This window comes from Momordica charantia, assembly GCF_013281855.1.
Source record: "Momordica charantia cultivar OHB3-1 chromosome 2 unlocalized genomic scaffold, Mcharantia_2.0 BLBB01000002.1, whole genome shotgun sequence".
Classification (NCBI taxonomy): Eukaryota; Viridiplantae; Streptophyta; class Magnoliopsida; order Cucurbitales; family Cucurbitaceae; genus Momordica; species Momordica charantia.
Window position 1 is genome coordinate 13,485,493 of NW_028275160.1, and position 24,436 is coordinate 13,509,928.

At 34.0% G+C, this 24,436-nt stretch overlaps 1 protein-coding gene across 1 annotated transcript; it reads right to left on the minus strand.

Moving 5' to 3' along the window:
• Window positions 1-8,153: 8,153 nt before the first annotated feature.
• Window positions 8,154-23,374, minus strand: LOC111022189 (putative disease resistance protein At4g27220). The gene is made up of 5 exons (XM_088120402.1): window positions 20,830-23,374; window positions 9,345-9,540; window positions 9,209-9,260; window positions 8,329-8,625; window positions 8,154-8,208 (listed from the first exon to the last, which is right to left on the minus strand). The coding sequence occupies exons 1-5, from the start codon at window positions 23,179-23,181 to the stop codon at window positions 8,154-8,156; spliced, it is 2,952 nt and encodes a 983-aa protein (XP_087976528.1). The 5' UTR covers window positions 23,182-23,374.
• Window positions 23,375-24,436: the final 1,062 nt, after the last annotated feature.

Genomic DNA, 24,436 nt, shown 5'->3' on the forward strand with positions numbered 1-24,436 from the left:
ATTTGAACTTACGATTTTTTCTTACGGTATATGTTTTAACCAATTTAGCTATATATTCAAATCAACTATAATAATTGTCAACCAAAGTATATCTCAACTTGTTAAGGCACATGTGTTCAACCAAGAGGTCGAGAGTTCAAATTCTCACCCCCACATGTTGTACTAAAAAAATCAACTATAATAATTAGCACCAATTTGCATGATTTAAGGATAGACTGACACGTTTGAAGGAGACAAAAGTTTGGGGTCTTTTGGGACTTGCTCTCATTTCTTCTTACCAACATTGTAAATATTATGTTAGCTTTATAGATGACTATAAATTGGTGTGGCTTTACCCTCTTAGAAAACAATATGATTTTCTTGCCTACTTTATAAAGTTTAAATGCTCAGTAGAAAAACTATTTGAAAGAAAAATTAAGTTTTTTCAAAGCGATGGTGGAGGACAGTTATCTTCTACTACGCTTAGAAATATTTTGGAACAAAATGGAATTCTTCATCAATACTCTTGCCCTTATACTCTTCAACAAAATGAAGTGGTTGAAAGAAAACATAGGCATATCATAGTAACAAGTCTAGCTCTCATCTTTGAATCTCACATACCTCTAAGGTACCGAGTAGATGCCTTTTTAACTATTGTTTATCTCATGAATGGTATGTCAACACATGCATTAAGTATGAACTTCCCCTTTCAAAAACTATATAGGAAAGAACCCAATTATAACAACATGAGATTTTTTGGATGTAGGTACTGTTGAGGTTCGTGGAGCCAACCCACGATCGAAGATCAAAGAGAATTGGAAAAACTGATGAATGAAATGTTGCAGTTGTTGCAGGAGCCATTTAGGCCAAGGGGACAACATTGAGACGCCGTAGGGAGCATCTCAACGTTGCAACAAGGGGCGAAGATCATAAAGTTACGCGGGGCAGTTATTGGGCGATGCTACAACATCCGTAGCATTAGGACAACAAGGCTAGCATCTCAACGCAGTGGCGAGGAATTTAAATATCTCTTTGTTTTTCATTTAGGTCTAGCCGTGCGATTAATTTGCAGCTGTTTTGGATATTCTTGTGGCATTTTAGAGTCGTCTGCTCGGGATTGGCAGCACACAAAGAGGGTAGGTCGAGATCATTGTTTGGGGTAATTCGTTCTCAGTTACTTTGTGAGTTATTTTATTCTTATACTTAAGTGTAGTGTTAAATATTTAGAAGCTAGGAGGCTTTTGTTGGGATCACTAAATGGTGAATATTTGGGTGAGATATTGAGAGTGCTTGTATCCAATTATGATTATTAGTCGAATTCGCATCTAAGCGGAAGATTAAACGTAGCCAATAATCTGTTAGAGTGAACCAGTATAAATTTGTTGTGTCATTTATTGCTTTCCCTATATATCTCTTTGTGTGGCGTGATTCGCTTAGATAACTAGATATAATTGTGGAAGTGAAAATTGTTTGGAGCGCGTAATTTCCCAACAAGTAGTATCAGAGCTGTAAGGTTGCAATATCTTGGGATCCAATCAAAAGTCACATCACTACTTCAAGGGGGTGTTGAGATTTATTCAGAAAAACTTCGGGTTTTGGAAGATGCATGTGATAGAACTTCTTACTTACAAAAAGATACGTAAAACCCTGAAGAAACGACTAGCTACTAAGATAATAGATAAATAGTAGACAGAGACGAATGAGCAAGCGGTAGCAATCATCAGGATGTGTTTGACGATGTGTGTGGCGAGTCTCGTGGCGATCTAGAAAAAAGCAATGGGACTGATGAAGGCTTTGACTGACAGGTATGAAAAATCTTCTGCCAACAGCAAGGTGTATCTCATGACAAGATACTTCAACATCAACATAGAGGAGGGTACCTCAGTTAACTCCCACACATATAAGATCATTGATCTAATGAACAAGTTGGAGTGTATGGAGATCACCATTTTAAAGAAAATGAAGGTTGTACTGTTGTCCTTTTTGTCTGATAGTTGGGAGACGATGAAGACAACGGTGTCGAATTTTTTGGAGGACAAGAGTTCTAAGTTTTCAGATATCTGTGACGCTTCAATTGTTGAGAAGGTTCGTAGAAAAGAGAGTGGGAAGAATTCAGCATCCACTTCCAGTGGGGAGAATAGTTTGGAATCAATATTGGTAGCTTAGAGCAGGGGCAAAGGGAAGATGAGCCATAAGGGAAAGTAACAGTATAACAATCAGAGAAGTTGGAGTGGCAGTGGAGATGTGGAGTGTGATAGCACACTTTGTGAGCTACAGTTCATGAGATTTATATTGAAATTATTTGTTAATTTTCATTTCTTCATGACAAATTTAAGCACATAAGATATATTTTGCAGGAATAAAGCATCAGGAGGAAACGAGACATATTTGGATCAAAATGAGAGAAAAATTGGAATCAAAGTGACCAAGATGAAATAACAACAAGATTTGGAGCTAAAAACCAGAGGAGATAGCGCGATGTTTAAATTTCGCGTTTATGAATAGTGTAGCGCCATGGCCTTGTATATAGCGCCACGGCGCTGTCGCGACAACTTTTTATAAAAATAGAGTTGTGCAGCCGCCGAAAGAGGGGAGTTTTCAAGAGGTTTTATGGCAGTTTGCCTTTTTGGCCAAATTGGAGGGCAAGGAGACCATTGGAGAGCTTAGAAAAGTGATTTTCAAGGCTCGGGATTGTCAAGGTCGCTACGAGGACGGATGATTGACATGTCGAACATAGTTTCTTCTCCTTTCCTTTGATTTTTCTAGTTTTGTTATGGACTTCTCATTGTGATTTTATTGTTTTCCATTGAATATGAGAAGCTAAACCTCTCGTATTGGGGATTGATGTAGCCATTGAACTTTATGCATTGATTGTTTAGTTTTCTTGGATGAATGTTTATGAATGTTCTATTTATGCTTCTCTATGCTTAATGCCTTGAATCTACTGGCCATAGATTGATTGATTTTAGACTTGAAATCTTACGCTCAAGAGAGGTGGTTTAGAGTTAGAACTGGGATGCATAACTAAAGGGGTTTTAAGATTGGGAGATTTAGAAGTCCATTAGAGGTCGTTAAAAGACTTGTTCAATGAAGCCTTTACTTGTTATAGAAACTAGATAGGGATATTGGTTTCTTAATTCGTAAGGAGAATTAGCTTGCGCTCGGGAGAGGCACTTGAGATTTGAGAGTTCTTGGCCTATATAATTAATAATTTGTCCAATATTGAGTAATTAAGTAGTTGATTCATAGATTCAATAGGTGAAATCAATTTCGTATGACCTTTCCCCCATTGTTTTTATGTTTATTATTGCATGTTTATTTTCTTTGACTATATTCTCCCATTTGATTTTGATTCTCTAAATAAAATTGAGCAATTGTATCTGTGGTACTTGAGTGATCTAGAAACCCAATCCAAAGGATGATATTGGTATTGACTTACCACTTTATTAAAGCTTGACCCGTACACTTGCGGTAAGCAATTTCTGCTACAAGTTTTTTTGCGTCGTTGCCGAGGATTGGCAATTATTTAGTTTCACTTGATATCGTGGAGAACTTGTTTGGTCTTAATTTAGAGTTTTTTTGTTCTATTTTGTATATATTTTTTGTATCTTGATTCTTTTCCCTTTATCTTGAATTTTTTTTTAATTTTTATTTTTGTGTATTGTTTTCTTGGTTGCTTGGTTGAGTGGTGTATGCCTTTATGTAAATCATGTCTTTTTATAATTACGAGTGGCTTTATGAGGAGTCTTCGACCACCCAAGGGCCACCATCATCATTTAATTCTTATTCTTCAATCTACCCCTCTTATGACCATGAGAATTCTAATGTTAATTATGAGTGTTTTCAGGAAAGTCAAGTGCCTAATTATTATCATTTTGATTATATGAGATATGGAAATTCTTTGTGTGGTGACAATGAAGGTACTTGGAGCCAAAATTATCCCAACTAGAGTGAAGAAAATTCGTCCCTTGAAGATTTATTGCGAGAATATACTTTGGAATGTAGAATTAAAAATCTTTGTGTAGAAGAATCAGAAAGGATGAATAGGATAGAAGTCAAAGTTGATAGGATGGAGGTCACAATTGAAGAAAACGGAGCTGCTATAGAGCGTTTGGAAATACAACTTAGGTAGATAGTTGATTCAATTAAAGCCCTTCATGAGCAAAAATTTTTTCATACCACTGAGGCAGAAACTTGTAAAGGTGTATGCGTTGATAGTGGGGATGAGTTGGAGAACTTTGAGCAGGCAGAAACCAGTGAAGTTATTTGCATTGACAGTGAGATTGAGTTGGAAAAATTTAAGTAACACCAAGGAGTACAGTTTTGTGAGATAAAGAAAGAACACGAGCCTAATTTGGAAGAAGAATTTCAAGTGATAAAGGAAGAGGCTGAATACCCTACTCCTATTTTATCTTTTGAAAATTCTCTTAATTCACATCTTTTCTTTCTTTAGCATTTCCTCTCTGAATCGAGAGGTATCAGATCGAAGTAACATAAGTCATGTATTCTAATTGAAGTGATTCTTGAAGAGTCTTGTAAATATTATGGTGATTTATTTTTCTTTAACCTTCCTAATTTATATTATAAAATTTTTTCTCTTTCAGGTTCCCATGAAAAGAAAATGAGCATACTAGAGCTAGTAGGATACATCAATTCAAGGAAGACGGGACCGAAGAAAATTGAGGAGTTTTATACACCTTAAGAAAAGTAAAATAAAAGAGAGCCACGTGTAGCTACAGACGTTAAATAAAGCGCTTTTTGGGAGGCAACCCAAAGTTTTTTTTTAGTTTGTTTTTGTTTATGTTATCTTAGTTTCTTTAGATTTATTTTTTCTCATTACTTTTTGTGTTTCATACACGCTTAACGTAGATTTTGGCGGCTGTGGAGTGTTTCTATTGCCACAAGAAGCGACACATCAAAAGATTTTGCAAGAAGCTTAAGGAGGATGAAGAAAAAAAAAGATGTTGTAAACTACTTGTCAGCTAAGGTGTTCCTAGCTAGTGCTAAGATTCGCACAACATCTGCATAGCCGGTATTAGAATGGGCAGTAAATTGTGCAGCCTCAGTACACATCACTTCAGACAAACGGTTGTTTACATCTTTCACTATAGGGAGCTTTTGCATGGTGAGAATGGGAAACAACATACTCTCCTATATCAAGGACATTGAAGATGTTAATCTAAACGCTGGCAGTGGAACTGAACTATTTTTTTAAGGATGACGCACACGTGTCCATTTTCAAGAGGAATCTTATATCTGTTGGTAAGTTGGATGAAGATAGATACAAGAGAGAGAGTTTGCAGATGGTAGCTAGAAGCTAGTGTGAGGATTCGAGGTAGTGGCAATGAGCCACAAAGAAGCTTCAGTTTCTGTGTCTAAGTCTGAAGTTGCCAAAGGGATCACAAACACAGAAGATGCACAGGGTTGTAGATGGTTCAAGGCAAGACTTGAAAGGACCAACAACAATAACAACCAAGACAGAAGATGAAAATCTGTCATTGGTTCAAGTACAATAATTTGGAAGTGGAGAGAGGGGAAAGGGGAATAGCTTAGTGAGCCATTCAATAAGTTGCATTTTCTAGCCCCAATTGTCAAACGGTTTGGCAAGCTGATGAAGTCGTGTTGGCGAAGGAGTACATTGAGGGAAAATACTACAATAGGTACTGAAGTCAAGGGCGAAGTCTCTAAGGTGGTAATGAGCCAAGTCATAAGAGGGGAAATCTTTCTTTAGAAGTCATTAGGTTCGATCGAGGAAGGAATCATTGGGGACCACTTAAATCGAGTGGGAGCATGTGGCTATGCCTATAGTGTCTTGGGGACAAGACCATGTACAATTGCTCAGTCTCGGAGCAATGACATACGGAACCTGGATAGGGCTGGGTAGATGAGAGTAAGTTATTGTTGGTGCAGTCTAAACTGAGCCTTCGCAGGGTTGCCAGGAAGAGGGACACTATTAGTGTTGTGGGAGGCAGAGAATTGTATTTGGACTCCAAGTGGGAGATTATTGGGGTTGGTGGAGTCAAACCACAATCGAAGATGGAACAGAGTTCGAAGAATTGAGAACTGAAATGTTATAGTTGATGCAAGAGCCATTTCGTGCAAGGGGACAAAATTGAGACGCTGTAGGGAGCATCTCAACACTGCGGCAAGAGATGGGGATCAGAAAGGCGCGCAGAGCATTTTGTGGGTGACACTACAACATCCGTAATGTTGATACGCTGAAGGTAGCATCTCACTGCTATGATGAGGATCTTAAAGACCTCTTTGTTTTTCATTTAAGTCTAGTCGTGGGATTAATTTTCAGCCGCTTTGGTAGTATTATTGTGGCATTTCACAGGCGACGCCTCGGGGTTTGCAGTACACTAAGAGGATAGGTCGAGATCATAGTTTAAGGTATTTAGTTATCGATTGATTTGTGAGTTATTTCATTCCTGTATCAAAGTATTGTGTAAATACTTAAAAGCTAGGGGCTTTTATTGGGACCTCTAGATGGTGAATATATGGGTGAGATATTGAGAGCGCTTGTATCCAATTCTGGTTATTTGTAGAAACTAAGGTTTGAGAGAACCATATAAAGTTTATTCTCATTACCGAAGTCTATATATATAGACAAATATACAAGGTTGACCTAATCTTAGAAGAGGAAGGTAAAAGACAAACTAATACATATTAATTACAAGAATATAAAAATATACTAATATATATACTCTAACACTCCCCCTCAAGTTGGTGCATATATATTAATCATGCCCAACTTGTTAGAGAGATAATCTATCTGTGCTCCAATCAATGCTTTAGTGAAGATATCTCCTAACTGCTCTCCAGTCTTCACGTATCTTGTAACCAACAATCCTTGCTATATTTTCTCACGTACATAATGACAATCAACTTCTATGTGTTTGGTTCATTTATGAAATACTGGATTAGATGCAATATGCAGAACTGCTTGATTATCACACCAAAGTTTCATTGGAGTGGTGATGCCAAATCCCAATTCAGTCAAGAGCTGATATATCCATACTAATTCACACATACCGACTGTGCCATGGCTTGATATTCTGATTCAGCACTTGAACGTGACACCACATTTTGTTTCTTACTTTTCCAAGAAACTAAATTACCTCCAACAAATATACAATATCTTAAGGTTGATCTCCTATATATCTTCCTTAGAACCTGCCCAATCAGCATCTGAAACGCATTCAATATTAAGATGACCATGATCTTTATATAACAAACCAAGTCCAAGAGCACCTTTCAAATAACATAGAATATGTTCCAATGCGGCCCAATGGCCAGTCGTAGGAGAACTCATAAACTGACTCATAATACTGATTGGATACGCTATGTCAGGCCTAGTAACTGTGAGGTAATTCAGCTTCCCTACTAACCTCCTATACTTCTCAGGATCTTCAACAACTCCCCTTCCTTTGTAAGTTGTAAATTAGGCATCATTGGAGTACTACGTGGCTTAGCAGCTAATTTTCCTATTTCAGTTAACAAGTCAAGTACATACTTTCTTTGTGACAAAAGGATCCCCTTCTTGCTCCTTATTATCTCAATTCCTAACAAGTATTTCAACATTTTCAAATCTTTAGTATGAAATTGACTATGAATAAAAGACTTGAGTGATAGGACTGATGTATAATTACCAGTAATCACAATATCATTAACATATACAACTAGTAAGATAACACCAGACTCATATCGTTTATAAAAAACAGAATGATCTGACTTACTCTTCTTCTTTCTAAAATTCTCAATCACCTGACTTAATTTTCCAAATCATATTTGTGGACTTTGTTTCAACCTATATAAAGATTTACGAAGGCGACATACCTTTCCATTCTCCCCTGAGCAACAAAACCTGGTGGTTGCTCTATATACAGTTCTTCTTGAAGATCACCATGGAGGAATGCATTTTTAATATCAAGTTGATGTAAGGGCATATAGTGAATAGATGCCAAGGAAATGAATAACCTGACAGAAACCAATTTAGCAACTGGAGAAAAAGTATCAGAATAATCAATTTCATAAGTCTGTGCATATCCTTTAGCAATAAGGCGAGCTTTCAAACGGGCAATTGATCCATCCAGATGAACTTTAACAGCAAACACCCATTTACAACCGATAGGTTTCTTTCCTGCAGGAAGAATCCCAAGTACCATTATCATCTAAGGCAGTCCATCTCCTCCAACATAGCAGCCCGCCAACCAGGATGAGACAAAACTTCATGAACAGTTTTAGGAACAAATACAGACTCAAGGGATGCAATAAACGAACAAGTAGGTGAGGACAAATGGTTATATGAAACAAAAGAAGAAACAGGATAAGTACACTTACGCTTACCTTTCCGAAGAGCAATAGGAACACCATGACTTATTCTTATCCACAGACAAAGAAGCTGTTGGTATAGGGCATGAGACCGAAGGAGGTTGCCGTCGAGAATAAACTTGAGTAATAGGTGGGAGAGAAGGATCAGGCACAGGGGTTGATGTATCGCTAGGGAGCACGTCAGTAGAAGTAGAGACAACAGAATAGACAAGAAAGTCATCTTCTTCCTGTGACTGCTTCGCCTGACTAGTACTCAAGGACGATAAAAAAGGAGTATCTTCAAAGAACGTAACGTCAGGAGAGACAAGATATCTATTGAGATCAGGACAATAACATCGATACTCTTTTTGAACACTAGAGTAACCAAGGAAAATGCATTTCGATGACTTATGGTCTAATTTTGTGAGCTGGGGGCGAACATCCCGAACGAAACAAGTGCAATCAAATATTTTAGGTTTAATAGGAAATTAAGGTTGCGTAGGACACAGAGTACAATAAGGTATTTCACTCTTAAGAACAAATGAAGGCATGCGATTAATCAAGAAGCAAGCCCGAAACAGCATCAGCCCAAAAGTATTTTGGAACTTGCATTCAAAACATTAAGGCCCTTGTTGTTTCGAGAAGATGTCTATTTTTTCTTTCTGCAACTCCATTTTGAAATGGAGTATCAACACACAAGGATTGATGAAGAATATCATGTTCACTTAAATAGGAGCAAATAGCACAAGAAAAATATTCTTTAGCATTATCACTTCGTAGAATTTTAAGAGAGCCACCAAATTGTGTTCGAATTTCAGCATGGAAGTTACGAAAATGAGAAAGTAACTCAGAATGACATTTCATCAAATATAAGCAAGTTACACGAGAGAAATCATCGACAAGAGTAACAAAATACAGAAATCCATTTTTGGACTCAATAGGACAAGGACCCCAAACATCAGAATGAACTAATTCAAAAAAGGCATTAGCTCATGTATTGACTCTAGGATACGAACTGAGACGATGAAACTTAGCAAATTGACATGACTCACAGTCTAAAGAATGCAAACTATGAAATTGAGGATGGAGACTATTTAACACGGAGAGAGATGGATGACCTAAACGATAATGTTCTTTGAAAGGACTTAGCACTTGAGTGCAACCAGTGGCTATATGTATTTGTGTATCAAACGTGTAGAGGTCATCAAGTTCATGCCCTTTACCAATAGTCTTCTTCGTTGTAAGATCCTGAAATAAGCAATAACCAAGAAAGAATAAGACACAACAATTGATATCACTAGTAAGTTTACTGACAGAGGTCAAATTAAAGGAAAATTATGGCACATTTAAAATAGAGGTCAATGAAAGATTTTTTTAGAGATGAACTGTGTCAAAGCCAAGAATAGGAGAAGTGGTGCCATCTGCTATTGTAACATCAGGCAAAGATGTAGATGGTGAAAAGGTAGCAAATAAATTGGGGTTAGTTAACATATGATTTGTACCACCAGAGTCAATGACCCATTTTGACGCGGAGGAAATAAGACATTAATTGGTATTACTTGACTCAGCGATGACAATAATTGGATTAGAGGATGATGCCATCAATGACTCTTGATACTATTAGAATTTAGCAAACTCTTCCACAGAAATCATCACCATTGATTTATTCTTAGTCATAACTTCAACAATATGAACAAATAAAAAAAAAACTGCACTGAAACAGGCAAACCAAATCTAGAAGAGGAATGGGAATCGAACTAGTGATTGACCAGATGAACTAAACTAATTGAACAGAGTCAAGTGAACCGAATTAATTGAACCGAACCAAACGAACTGGACCAGAATCGGTATAAATCAGACCGAACCGAATCGAAAACTGATGAACCAGACCGAATCGAATCTGAATCGGATGAACGAAACTGAACCAGCCCAATCAATTATTGCAGAATTGCATCCCTAGCAAATAGGGGCTGTGAGGAAGACACCATGACAAATCCACAACGCACGACAACTAATGGCTGGCGGCGGCTGACGATGAGGCGCGGTGGCGGACACGAAGAACGGCAGTTGACAATGAAGGGCAGTGAAATACTACAACGAGCGGTGTGGGCGGCGACGAATACTCACTACGACGAATACCCACGAACCACAAATCGGAGAATGCGTTTGACGACAGCAGCAGTAGCGATGGTCGGTGGTGACAGCAGCAGCAGTGGGCGACGACAGCAGCAACGACAGGCAACGACGTCGGCGGCAATGGTAGGGAGGGTGTGTCAACAAAATCCTAATGGGCACAAAATCCTAAGATTAAAAAAAACTAGATTAAACCTAGGGCTCTGATACCATGTAGAAACTAAGGTTTGAAAGAACCAAATAAACTTTATTCTCATTACTGAAGTCTATATGTATAGACAAATATACAAGGTTGATCTAATCTTAGAAGAGAAGGTAAAGGACAATTTAATATATATTATTTACAAGAATATAGCATATACTAATATATATACTCTAACAAGTTGAACCTACATCAGAGTAGAAGACAGAACGTAGCCAATAATCTGCTTGGGTGAACTAGTATAAATCTATTATGTCGTTTATTTATTTCCCTATATTTCTCTTTGTGTTATATGATTGGCTTAGAAGAATAGATATAACTGTGGAAGGAGAAATTGTCTGGAGCGCCTAATTTCCAAACAGATGCTTTCATTATTTAAGAATAATCCAAAGAAAAATAAATTTTCAAAATGGACATATTCTTGTGTTTTTGTTTGATATAGTATGGAAAATAAAGGATATGGAAATGTGGAACAAAAATGGGAGAGAAACGAAGCAAGAATGAAGAAAGATTAAAGATGCGGGCTGCAAGGCCATTATGGCCGAGAGGATAGCACTGTAGCTCTACAACATAATACCACCGTGCTATTGTGAATCCAAAACGCGGATGCTACAAGTTCGTAGTGCCATGATGCAGGGATCAATTCCATAGCACTGTAACAATGATTAAAATACATCAGTTTGAGGTTTTAGGGTTGTAAGAGTGACACAAATTAGTGAGATAGCGGCAAAATTGTTGCATAGGAGTAGATAGCAAATTTTCAAGCTGTAGAGTGTTATCGACAACTTATTCTCGTGTCTCGGTGAGGCTTTTCATTCTTGTATTCTTAAATACGTATTGTAGTCCCTAGAAAATTTGTGGCCATTGTTGATGCATTAAGAGAGAGATTTGTAGAGCTTTTGTGATGCCAATTATAATATTTCTAATCATAGTAGAACCCGTACATCGCGAAAAACTGGACGTAGTTCGTACTTGGGGTGAACCATTGTAAATCTCTATGTCATTTTGTTTCACTCTTATATTCCTTTATTGTGTTGCTTATATGAGATTTGCTCGGAACTGTGGAAGGGAAAAAATCCGAGTTAAACTCTATTGGGTTGCTCGTGTTAGAAGACTAGGTGTATTGCTTATCCGACATATTTTTTCCAACAATTGGTATCAGTGCTTTAGGTTCAGAATGACGGGGTTAGTTGAGAAGTCCACATTCGAAGGAATTATGAGGTTTAACGGAGCAAACTTGGGCTTTGGAAGATGAATGTCAATGACTATCTAACTTGCAAGAAAGTGCACAAACCCCTGATGGAACAACCAGCTAAGATGTCAGACGAAGATTGGGTTAAAATGGATGACCAGGTAGTTGCGATTATCAGACTAAGCCTATATGAATGTGGCAAGTCTCATGGCAAATGATAACATAGTGATAAGTTTGATGTGGAGGCACTAACGAACATATATAAAAAAACACTCTGCCAGCAACAAGGATCTCGACAGGATATATTTACACATTCGCATGGATGAGAAGGCATCTGTCAACTCCCAGACTAAGATGATCAAATAGTTAGAGTCGGTGAAGATCACCTTTACTCATGAGGTGAATGCTACTCTTCTGTTGACTTCTTTACCTGATAGTTGGGAAATGACAAACACGGATGTGTCTAATTGGTTAGAAGCTAATAGCGTTAAATTTTTGTAGATTTGTGATGTCGTAATTGCTTAGGAGATTCGCACAAAAGAGAGTGGAAATTCTGCATCCACTTTTTGTTTTGGCACTTCTTCGAGATCAGCAATGGTGGTCAGCATAAAGGTCAGGAAAAGGTTGAGTATGAAGACATATAGCAAGGACGTAGCAGGAGGAGTGGGAATGGAGAGATTGAATGTTTTTATTGCCATAAGAAGGGTCACTACAAGAGACACTATAAGAATATGAAGGAGGATTTGAAATAGTTAGATGTGAATGCAAATGTGGTTGTGCATGATGCTCTCATTTGTGTTGGGAGTAACATAGAACCGGCAGACGAGCGATCAGACTAGGTAGTGGACAGTGCAGCTTTAGTAAACATCTCTTCAACTAGAAGTTTGTTCACATCCTTCACTATAGGCAACTATGGCATCGTGAGGGTGGGAAATGGTAGGCTCTCCATGACTAGAGGAATTGGAGATATTAGTCTGAAGATCTACAGTGGGACTAAGTTGGTTTTACATGACGTTCGGTATGTACTCAACATCAGATTAAATTTAATATCTGTAGGGAAGTTTGATGTTGATTGTTACATAAGGGAGTTTGCATGAAACGCATGGAAACTCACTAGAGGATCCGAGTTGGTGGCTATTGGCCACAGAACATCTGCAGTGTGCGCAACGAGGTTTTATGTTGTCAAAGGATCTGAAAGACAAATAATGCATAGAACTACAGATGGTTTATATGGAGACAAAATAGAACCAGCAACATTGACAACCAGGATAGATCCATCTATTCAAGTTCAACAATTGGGAGGTTAGGAAAAGAATAAGGAAAAGAGTTCAGTTGGTAGTCGGGTGACAGCCACCATTGTTAGACGATTCAACTGATTGATGAAGTCGCATAGGTGAAAGGATGAATCGAAGAGGAAGACTACAATTGGTGCTGAGGTCGAGGTTGGAGTCTTTAGCTTAGTAACAAACTTGAAGAGGTTGGAGTCATTCAACAAGAATAACTTGGAAACACAAATAAACATCAATAGTGTCATTGCGCTGTAACGATTATTGAAATACAAGAAATTTGCAATTTGGGGTTGTAAGAGTGGCACAAATTATAGGGGTGACAGCAGAATTCTTGTTGGGGAGAAGAGAGCAAGTTTTCGAGCTGTACAGTGTTGTCGGCAACCTACTCTTGTAGCGGTGAGGTTTTTTTATCTTGTATTCCTAAGTACCTATTACTGTATTGCTTAGAAGCTAGGTGAAAATTATTGAGGCATCTAAGGAGAGCTTTATGGAGCGTCTGTGAGGCCCATTGTAATATTCCAAATCATAGTAGAATTCGCACATTGCGAAACAACTAGATGTAGCATGTGCTTTGGATGAACCAATATAAATTTCTGTGTCGTTTTATCTCTCTCTCATATTACTTTCTTTTGTTATTTATCTGAGACTTACTCAAAACTGTATAAGGGGGAAAATCATTGGTAAAATTTGTTGGGTAGCTTGTGTTAGAGGACTAGATTTCCAAACATTCTTGATCCCTTAAATAACAAAATCTACATTTAAAGACATGTAGTATTTGATGAAGAATGCTTTCCCTTTAGCAATGAAATCTTTAACAACACAATCAAGAATGGTTTTCCTCTTTTTGTCATTGATTTTGCTGGAACAAATGAAGCATCGTCAAAGAGGAAAGTCACTAACACATCAGCCATCGAAATGAAAGGAGTGACATCACGATTGAAGAATATCATAACACCAATCAAGGTATTGATTCATTCAACAAGAATAACTTCGAAACACAAATAAACATCTACAAAAGAAGCTGAGCAAAATAACCAAACTGCTCAACAAATTAGGAAAAACCTGAATCATGTGAAAGATGGTGAGATCATCATAATAGAACCTGAGTTTTGTTAAGGATCCTACGTTGAAAACAAAATAGATCTTACAAAGGTTTATAATATACACGGACTACTCCTCTTATTGTCAATTGATTTTGAGATAGAGCCCATGAATATTGATTTGGTATCAGAGTCCAAAAAACTTAAATGAACATTCGGTTCAATAGTTATGTGTTGTTAGAAACTGTTTCAATTGTATAAATACTAGCAGCGAATATTTAACCGCTATAAAAAAATTACAGTGGTAGACACGTTTTCCATGTGGTGTGCAGTGCTAATATCATCGCAAACATCCACAATAAGCCATTAATAAATATCTTCAACTAAAAATCATTAATTCATCATGATTGTCGTTTTTAACACTTATTTGTAATTTTTCACTTTCACATACAATGCAGAAGACATGTTACCAACACCAACATCATTAACAAATTAAACTTCATCACTCCATAAAAATTTATGAAGAAGAAGATTCAAACAATTTAGGGGCAACTTGAGATATGGCAAAAAAAAGTTAGGAAAATAAGCAAAATAGCAACAAGATTTGGGTATTTCAAATATAGCATTTTTTTTGCAAAAAAGCAGAGGCCCACGTTCTAAATTACAAACATACCCTACAAGCCCGAACCAACAATAAATTACTTCTGATTGACTTCTGATATACTAATGATTGACAGATATACTCCTGATATATATGTGATATATGTTTGATATACATGATATATATGTGATATATGTTTGATATACATATGGTATGAAATTAATTTACTTCTGATATAACTATGATATCTACTACTATAGGTGACATAGAATTGACTGACTTCTGATATACTATTCATTTACTTATGATATAACTATGATTGACAAATATACTCCTGATATATATGTGATATATGTTTGATATATATATGATATGAAATTGATTTACTTCTGATATAACTATGATATCTACTACTATAGGTGATATAGAACTGATTGACTTCTAATATACTATTGATTTACTTCTGATATAACTATGATATCTACCAATTATTTCGAACATATTACCTCTAATATATGTTTTCTGATCTACTACTAATATATGAAATAACTTTTTTTTTCAAATAAAAGCAATGGTACAAACACGAAAAATGAAATAAAAAAACATCGTCGAAAATATTGATGTCGTTCGTCCCAAAAGACAACATAAACCAACGTCAAAAGTGTTGTCTATGGAAAAACGGAAAGCTTCAAAGATATTATCTCCGAAGACACGATAATCACCAAGAATGAAGATTAATGTCCCAAGCTTTTACCTAAAGATTATACAAGAATGAAACTTACGTTTTTCTAGACGATTGGAACTTATGCTTCTGGAACTTATGCTTCTTCTTTTGTAGAATTTTAAGAATGACATTGTTAGTCTACTTTTGGTTTATGATACTGGTTCGTTTTAATGTCTAAACCTTTAAGTTTTTTGTTGAAGGACTTTGCTGCTGATTTGATGTTGATGTTGATACCCAAGAAATATGTTTAAACCTTTTAAGAATGACATTGTTGTTGATTTCATTTTGATCTTTAAAACTTTAAATAAAAATTAATTGCACTATTGATATATGTACGATGTATACTTGATATATCACTGATATATTATTGATATACAGAAAAATCCTAAGTTTCTATTTACCTCTAATTTCTAATTGATTTCTCATTCACAGTAATTTCGAAAATCACCATTGACGTTCACATTCACCTTCCTTTCAAGTTTTCTTTCTCGTTTTCAGTAAGTATCAGATTTTTTTCTCATTTTCCATGCATGTCAATACCTAATAATTTATAATTGATCAAAAAAATACAAGACAAATGGTTAAAGTAGGTAAAATAGTGATTTACTATTATACAACTGATATAGAACTGATTGACTTCTGATATACTATTGATTTATTCTTCTGATATATTAATGTTGTCAGATATACTCCTTATATATATGTGATATATGTTTGATATATAATAACGAAGCGATAACTAAAAAGGGTAATTTGGGAATACTGAAAATTTTAAAATCAGGACTTTCAAAAAAATGTTATATCTCAAAATATCAAAAAGGCATGCTATTTTGTTAAATATAGAAAACTTATATGCTACCCATTACAAATCCCCAAAAATTTACGTACAAATAATAAAAGCAACAAAACATTTAGCACTTTCAACTTTCACTGAATATAACATCTTGTTGGAAAATTAACGGTCCTGTGTAATTTCTCATTCCACAGAAAGTATTCAGACACAACCATAATATGCAAATAAGGAAGAAAACGATAAAGAACAAGAAAACGACATAGCAAAATTATACTGGTTCACCACTAAGGACTACGTCCAGTATTCCACAGATATGGGTAATTCACTAATAATTGTTAAAGGAATTGGATACAAAACTCTCCCAAAAAAATCCCCTAGAGATCGCAACAAAAGTCTCTAGCTTCTAAGTATTTTAACACAATAATACTTAGGAACAAGAATGAAAAACTCACAATAATCTAGATACAAATACCACAATAATATCAATCTTGATCTACCCGAAAGCCTCTGCCAATGGCTGAGCCACCGCAACAAATTTACTGCAAAACCACCTTAAAATCAGCTGCTATCAAATTCTCACGGCTCCTTTGTTTTTCTACCACACAACACATAAAGTAAAAACTCATATATATATATATATATATATATGAATATGAGTAGCAGCATAACCCTAAAAAACAAAGTTGTAAGCTTTTGGCCCATAAAATGGTTTTTCTACTTTTTTTTTATTATTATTATTTTGTATCCAAACCCAACACATCTTTGTCTTCAAAACCTTCCATGTATGTCAAGAGCAAAGTCTAAAATAAAAAAATAAAAAATAAAAAAAAGACTAAAATGAAAAGAAAATGAAATGGAAATTAAAAAAAAAAAAAAAAAAAAGGTACTCCATAAAGTTGAGTTAAACAAATAATAGATTCGCCCAAATTAATTAACCAACCAAAAGTTTAGAAGTTGCCAATCAATTTAGCAGCTGCTTTCCTCTCACAGCTTCCATGGTGAAAATTGATGATAGGAAATTTCAAAATATAGCTGAAAAACATAAAAATAAAAGCAATTTTGCAGTGAATAATTAAAAAAAGCAAATATAAAGAAGCAGAGTATTACATAATTGAGAAATACAAAACAACACTTCATTAAACTAAACACATTACACACTCATAACGAAGATACAATGGAAAACGAGAATAGTAAAAGATGAAAGTAAAAGAAAATACATTTTGAACAAAAAAGAAAGAACGTGAGGCAGATTATATATATTATATATAGATAAATACAGAACATATGTTCAATCAACGAGGGAAATAAATTAGTCTAAAAAAAAAAAAACCAATGTTTTCTACATAATGAAGGACCCAATAAAAATTGTAGCATTGGGTGAATATGGTAGAATTTAAATTTTCAATTTTTTTCTTTTACTAAACTATCCTTTTGGTGTTGTAATTGAGCCATTATCACAGTTTTTTCTTTTTAGGGACGGGGAATCAAACTCAAATGTCATGGTTGGAGGTATATGTTAATTACCGTTGAACTATGCTCGCTTTGGTAGCGATTATCATAGTTGTGGACCAATGATTATAATTAACAACGGTACTATTAATTAGTAAGTGTTATGTTACAAATTATTGAACGCTAATTAGTGGTTTCATTTTTTTTTTCAAATATAGAAGTCATGATGTTAATCGATGTTTAGGTAAATAAAAAGTAAATGTAAATTGAGAAAAAAGTAAAAATGTCATTAACTCAATCAAATAGTTGTTCCAATAATGATCTTATACATCTTATTATGTGGAAGAAAATAATCACTAACTGAAATAAAATTCCCCAATTCTTAACTGTGAAGCTAAGAGAGATATTATAATTAAATTAGGTAAATAATAACATATCAAAGAAATTTAAAAAGTGAAACAAATAAAAACCAGGAAATGATTATTGACAATGCAACTTTTAAGTGTGCATGTTTTGCGTGCTTATGATGGCTAGAAGTGTTTTTTTAAGAGGGGACCTCATTCGTTTGGTAGGAACTCAAGATTTTTATTGGACAGACATCTGCATTCCTACCTTTATTTTACTTGGAAATTCGAGTATCTTAATATACCCGATTATCACAGGTTGCCTATATAGGAGATCACATCCTAATATTCCCATGCTGAAGGTATCATCCATTTACATTTTTACCATTCATTCGTTTTTTATATATTTTCTTTTATCAATTTTCATTAACTATGTTAATAAATTAGTGTCTAAGTAACTTTATGCAATTAAGTATATTCATATGCAAACGTAGCTAACAGATATTTATGGCATCGTTATAAATATTTCTACGAAACAAATGTGCTCATCTAAAGTTATCCAACATCTAAAATTTCGATACCTGAGATTCCAAACATCTGAAACTGTCATGCACCTATACTCTAAAAAAATAAATAGCCCGTAGTATTATTTGTTAAAATTTTTAAGGAGTGAAACAAAAATTAAAAGTTTGGCCCATTAAAAGTGTTTACTAACCTATTTTCATTAATCAAAAGTTGTTTAAAAATTCAAAAAACAAATAAAATAAACTACTTAGAGTAAGCATTTAACTAATTGCCTTCAAAGTGTTCATATAGTAAACATTTAACTCGATTTTTTTTTTCAAAAAGCATGTAAAATACACATTTAATAAATTACAAATAATCATTGTCAATACCAAATTATGTCATATATGGATTAAAACATATCCACTTATAATATATCTATAATTAACCAACTTTAGTACAATCCAATTAATTAAAACATTAGTAATTAACTTCTTTGAAAGGTCACAGTCCTCACATGATCAAATTCTCATTATTCCTAATATTGAATTAAAGAAACTTTGATCCATATATATAATTGTGTTTCATTGAAATTTAGGCAATAGTGTATAATTAGCATAAACTTACCTTTAAATAATAGAATGCACAAGCCTCCTTTCAATTATAGATTACCTGCAATAATAATAATAATAATATATAGTGAGAAAGAATAATAAAATAAAAACTAATATATATAATTTCTAATTTGTTACCACGTCCAAGATTCAACATCACTTAACTATATAATATCAAGAAAATAAAATTTTACTTCACTTTGTTAGCACAAGTAAGCAATGATTAAGAAATACATATATAACTCTACGACCATTAGACAATATTTCGTTTATTTAAATTATGATTGGAAAATATAATTAATCTTCATTGTGTTCCTCGCTATCCACTTGGTTGTCATTTTCACCTGGGATAAGAGAGACAAAAATGAAAAAATAAAGGGAAAATATAAAGTATAATTTGAAAACATAATCAATGATGTAGTGTCTCTAGCCAATTTGTTCTTTTAAATAATGAAAACTAATTTTTATATTTAAAATTTAGCTAAGATTTTAAAAAAAATTAATGGCAAATTAAAGACTCGAATATATGTTTTACTCTATAAATTTTGTGTTTTTTTTTTCAATTTAGTGTCCTATGTTTTTATATTTTCATATTTTTCAGTTTAGTCCCTCGGTACCAATAAATGTTAAAATTTATTGATAATAGACAAACATCACACAATACTTAATGAATTGTAGAAATTTAAAGGAGAAAAAAAGTAATATGAGAGACGAACATTTCTAATTTATTTCCAAATTTCTAAGAAATTTCGAGTTTTATTCTAGAATTTTATACTCTAAATTTTCTTCAATTTACTAAGTATTTATATCATGTAAGTTTATTATGATGAATTTGTTTTATTATTCCGTAACAGTGAGAGACTAAATTAAAAAAAAAAAGTAAAATATAAAGGACGAAATAAAATCTTTTTAAATAACAGAGACTAAATTAAAAAAGTACCCAGACATGTATTTAGCATAAATTAAAAAATAAAGAAAATGATTAGTAAACAAAAAGCATGCATACCTCTTCTTGATGGAAGTCTTGGGTAATGACATTTATACCCCGTTCAGCTTCTCCTGTTTTTCTATTCCATATGAAAATGGCTTCATTTTCGGGCATTTTGTTATTCGCAAGTTGTTCAAGCAGGGGAATTTAAGCGAGTATTTTCCAGAGTAAAAGTTTGCTAATCTTGGCAAATCATCCAATTCCAGATCGGTCAATTTTTTGAAAATAATTTCTTCATCCTTTTCTTCTTCTTCCTCTCTTGCAATTATCGAACTCATTTCTTCACAATTAGATATAGTTAAGCAATATAGACTCACCAGACTTTTCGCCACAGAGGAACTAAACAAATTTATCATTCCATTGCACTCCCAAATGATCAGAGAATTCAAATTGAAGAATGAGATTGATGATGGCAGTAAACAATTCATCTTGTCACATTTTTTCACTTGAATGAAGTTTGATTCTTGACTCGTTTCCACCGACAAAGTAACTATATTCTCATCTCCAAACCCCTTTGATAATACCATCTGAAAATAAAACAGAAGTTTCTAAACTATTATTTTAATTACTCGAGTATCATGAAAATCTTCAAATGTAGTACCAAATATAAACATATATAAATGTTGCGCATAAATAGGCTATAATAATGAAAAAGATGCATTACCTCAGGAACCACCAACTTGGAGGCTTCATCAGTGACTAAAGTTTTAGTCTCATCCATATGTCTGATGAAAGAAGTTGGAACAAAACTTTTAAGACGAGGACAACCTGAAACCTCGACTTTTCTTAGGTTTGGAAATGTCAAAAATTCACCAGGATCTTTGTCCCACACGTACTTTAATTTAGGTAGGCTAATTAGAATTAATTTTGTCAATGGCACTGTGGCTCTGGCTTCATCGGTCAACTTTTCAACTTCAAATATCCCTTCTAATAATTCACATGTATAAATTTCTAATATCTTTAAGAAAACAAGCGATGTCACCACGTTCGAAGGAAATACATATTTTAGTTTGTTGCAATATTGAATACGTATATTTTGGAGTTTGCAAAAGGGATGTGTACTTAGCCCATTATTATGCCATAGCGTCTCCAAACTAAGTCCTTCACTCCTTAAATCCTCCAACTCAGGAAATGAAACCTGCAACGTTATAATCATAATTCCGTTAATCCTCAAAATTTCCAATTTCTTTAGCTGAAAAATTGTTAAAATGTCATTACATTCACAATATGACATACGTAATGTTTGAAGGTTCTTTAACGAGTGAGTAAACGATGTCTTTGATGGTTCAAAACACATCTTTGTCATGTCTAAAACTCTAAGCTTTTTCATTCCTTCGAAAAGAGCTTCTGGAATTTGAATAGCTCGCCCCTCCCCAAAAAAGGATTGAATTCTTAATATTAACATCTGAAGGTCTGGAAACTCCATGTTTGGTGGAAGGTTGGGAAAGTCTACACAATCTATAAAGATTACATTATAAGATCCGCATCTCTCCTTTTCTCGCCATTCACTTTGTCCACGCCCATAGCTTAATGATGACATTTTATTTTCTTTTGTTGCAATGTATTTGGCAACATCACGAACCACATCATGCATTTGAACGTAATTGTCACCTGAGTTGGATTCTAGTAGTAATGAGGAAGATTTAAGATGATCAACCAACTCAACTACCATATTCCTTGATGTTTCCCAATTATCTATGTCATTTAGTAATCCCATACCCATAGCATACATCTGCAAGTCTTTCACATGAATTTTGTGATCATCTGGAAATACACTACACAAAAGAAATAGTAATCGAGTTTCTTCATCTTCTATCCGATCGTAACTCAACTTAAGGCAAGAATATAATTGGTCACTCACTCCTTTAATTTTCACTGAAACTCGTTTTTCCAATTTCTCCAAAGCATCCTTCCAAATACGTACGTCTTTCCCCTTTAATGCTTTTGCAATAATTTTTAGTGCAATTGGTAACCCTCCACATTTTTTTACCACATTCCTCGCTAGGTGTTCTATACGATTTTTATCAAACTCTCCAACTATTGCAATAAAAAACTTCCAAGACTCTTCTTCACTTAGTGAATTCACCTCAAAACACTTTTCTGCATCCATTCTATTGGTTAATATATCTCGAGATCGACTTGTCATAAGTATCTTACATCCTTCTTTACTTGATCTTGAACGACATGGAATTCCAACCTCTTTTTGAAGATCATATTCATCCCACAAATCATCCAACATAATAAGGATATCATCTTTCATTTCAACCAACTTGTTTCGTAGGAAAGGTGCTCTTCCTTCCTTAGTTCCTGCCTTCATATTTAATCCCATATTTAATTTTCCTCCAATTTGGTCTTGTATCTCTACTACGCCGTTAGATTGACCTATAGTCACGTCAATAACTCGGTCAAACAATTTGTTTTCCAATACTAATTTCTTAACTTCGTCCAACAACTTAGTTTTTCCAACACCTCCCATGCCACATACTCCAACCTTGTTGACGTTAGGATCTGCAAGTGAATCCTTAATTTTTTCAGCCAGTAACGTTCTTGATTCTAAAATTTGATAATCTGCAGGGAGAGTAGAACTTTTAGTATCTGGGAGAGGTGCAGGATAACCAACTTTATCAAACTTCTTTCCTTTTTCTATGATTTCAAGAATATCTTTCACCCTCTTCTTTGACCTTCTACTTAGCTTATGTCGTTGCACAAAGTTAAGGCACGAAGTATTAGAACCCTTCCTATTTGATACACCTTTGTTTTCTAGTGGCATGTTGCGTAGTTCAACATCCACTTCGGCTAACAACCATGTCGAGACTTCATCATAGATTTCATATGCATTACTTCTTGCCTCATTAACCAAAATTTGCACCTTTTCTCTAGTAGTCTTAAGATTTTCAAGTTGTTTTTCAACATCCTTTATATTTTTGTGGTAGAAAAAGAGGTATCCTAGTTGACGTCCAATTGGTGCAACTGTGTATTCTGCAACTTTTGCTACAATGGAGATCAAAATATCCATTCTTGATTACGGTCCTTTTGTCCCTTCAAACTCTTAGTTGTCCCTGTATATTGTTGGATTGGAGATGGTAAAATTATCTAAATAGGCAAGGAATGAAAAAATTGTTATCATAAGAACAATGGATGAAACTAGATCAAACTATATGTATACGGCAGAACCAAAAACTTTTTAAAGGGAGAAGCAAAATTTTACATTTTAGCTTTATATGTATATAATTTTGAAAATCCAAAAAATGTAAACTCTACCTGAACGTCAGCAACTTAGGCCAATTTAGTAACATTCTCGATTCTTGTTTTTTTTTTTTGCAAAGGATTCTTGTATCTTGTTTTCAATTTTCTTAAGAAATCTAAGTTTTTTACAACTAACTTTGTTTCTTATTTCTCGTTTTTTGGAACATTCTCACAATTACATATAAATTTTTTAAACAATCGAACAAGTTTCTCCTTTCTTATTCTCATTTTCAGTTTGTTCCAAAACATAAATAAAAATATTGTTTTCTCATACTTGAATTCTTGGATGTTGGAACATGTGATACATTTTTCTTCATTAAAAATAAATAAACAGAAACATTGTCAAACAAGCCCTTAATTTTATTTTTAAAATAAAGTGAAAAGTGTAAACTTTTTTAACTTTATATCTAATTTTTCTAATGTAAACTAACTATGAGGGAGAACCTTCGTTCTTCACTTCACCTCCTGTATATGCATAATTCAAAGTGATACTTTATCACGATAAAGGATTTTAATTTTTTAAAAAACGTTTACTTAAAAATTAAAAATAGATTTGTAATAACTATTTATGACTCTCCTTCTTAAAAATATATATATATTTTTTTTAAATTAGATCGATTTTTATTTTTACTGTTATTATTATCTTTTTTGGTTATGTTTAATTTTTAAAAATATTGATAAACTCGGTAACATTTTAGGTTTTGTTTTTTGTTTTTGCAAAACATGTTATTTACTAGAATTTATTCTTTTTCTTTTAATTTATATTTTAAAAATACGCTTGAAATTTTAGAAAAAAAAAAACTAAAACAAATAATTTTTTTTTAGGAAAGAAACCTGGTTATGTTACTACAATGGACTGAAATCTAAAAAGTATTTTCAAAAAGTAAAATACTATATAAAGAAAATAAAAGTAAAAGTAAATTCAATAAACAATTTTTAAAATTAGAAATAAAATATTAAAGACGTGTAATAACAATTTTTGTTTCATGTTTTTTTTTTGTGTTTTTGGTATATTTTTTAAATCA

Excerpts from the sequence above, each read along its gene's own strand:
- LOC111022189 (XM_088120402.1), bottom strand. The coding sequence starts at position 23,181 with ATGGATATTTTGATCTCCATTGTAGCAAAAGTTGCAGAATACACAGTT. Across the intron at positions 8,626-9,208 it reads GAGTCCAAAAATGGATTTCT|ATATCTTGTCTCTCCTGACG; the intron begins GTATTTTGTTAC and ends TGATCTCAATAG. Across the intron at positions 8,209-8,328 it reads TCCTATTGCTCTTCGGAAAG|TTTTGTCTCATCCTGGTTGG; the intron begins GTAAGCGTAAGT and ends CTGTTCATGAAG.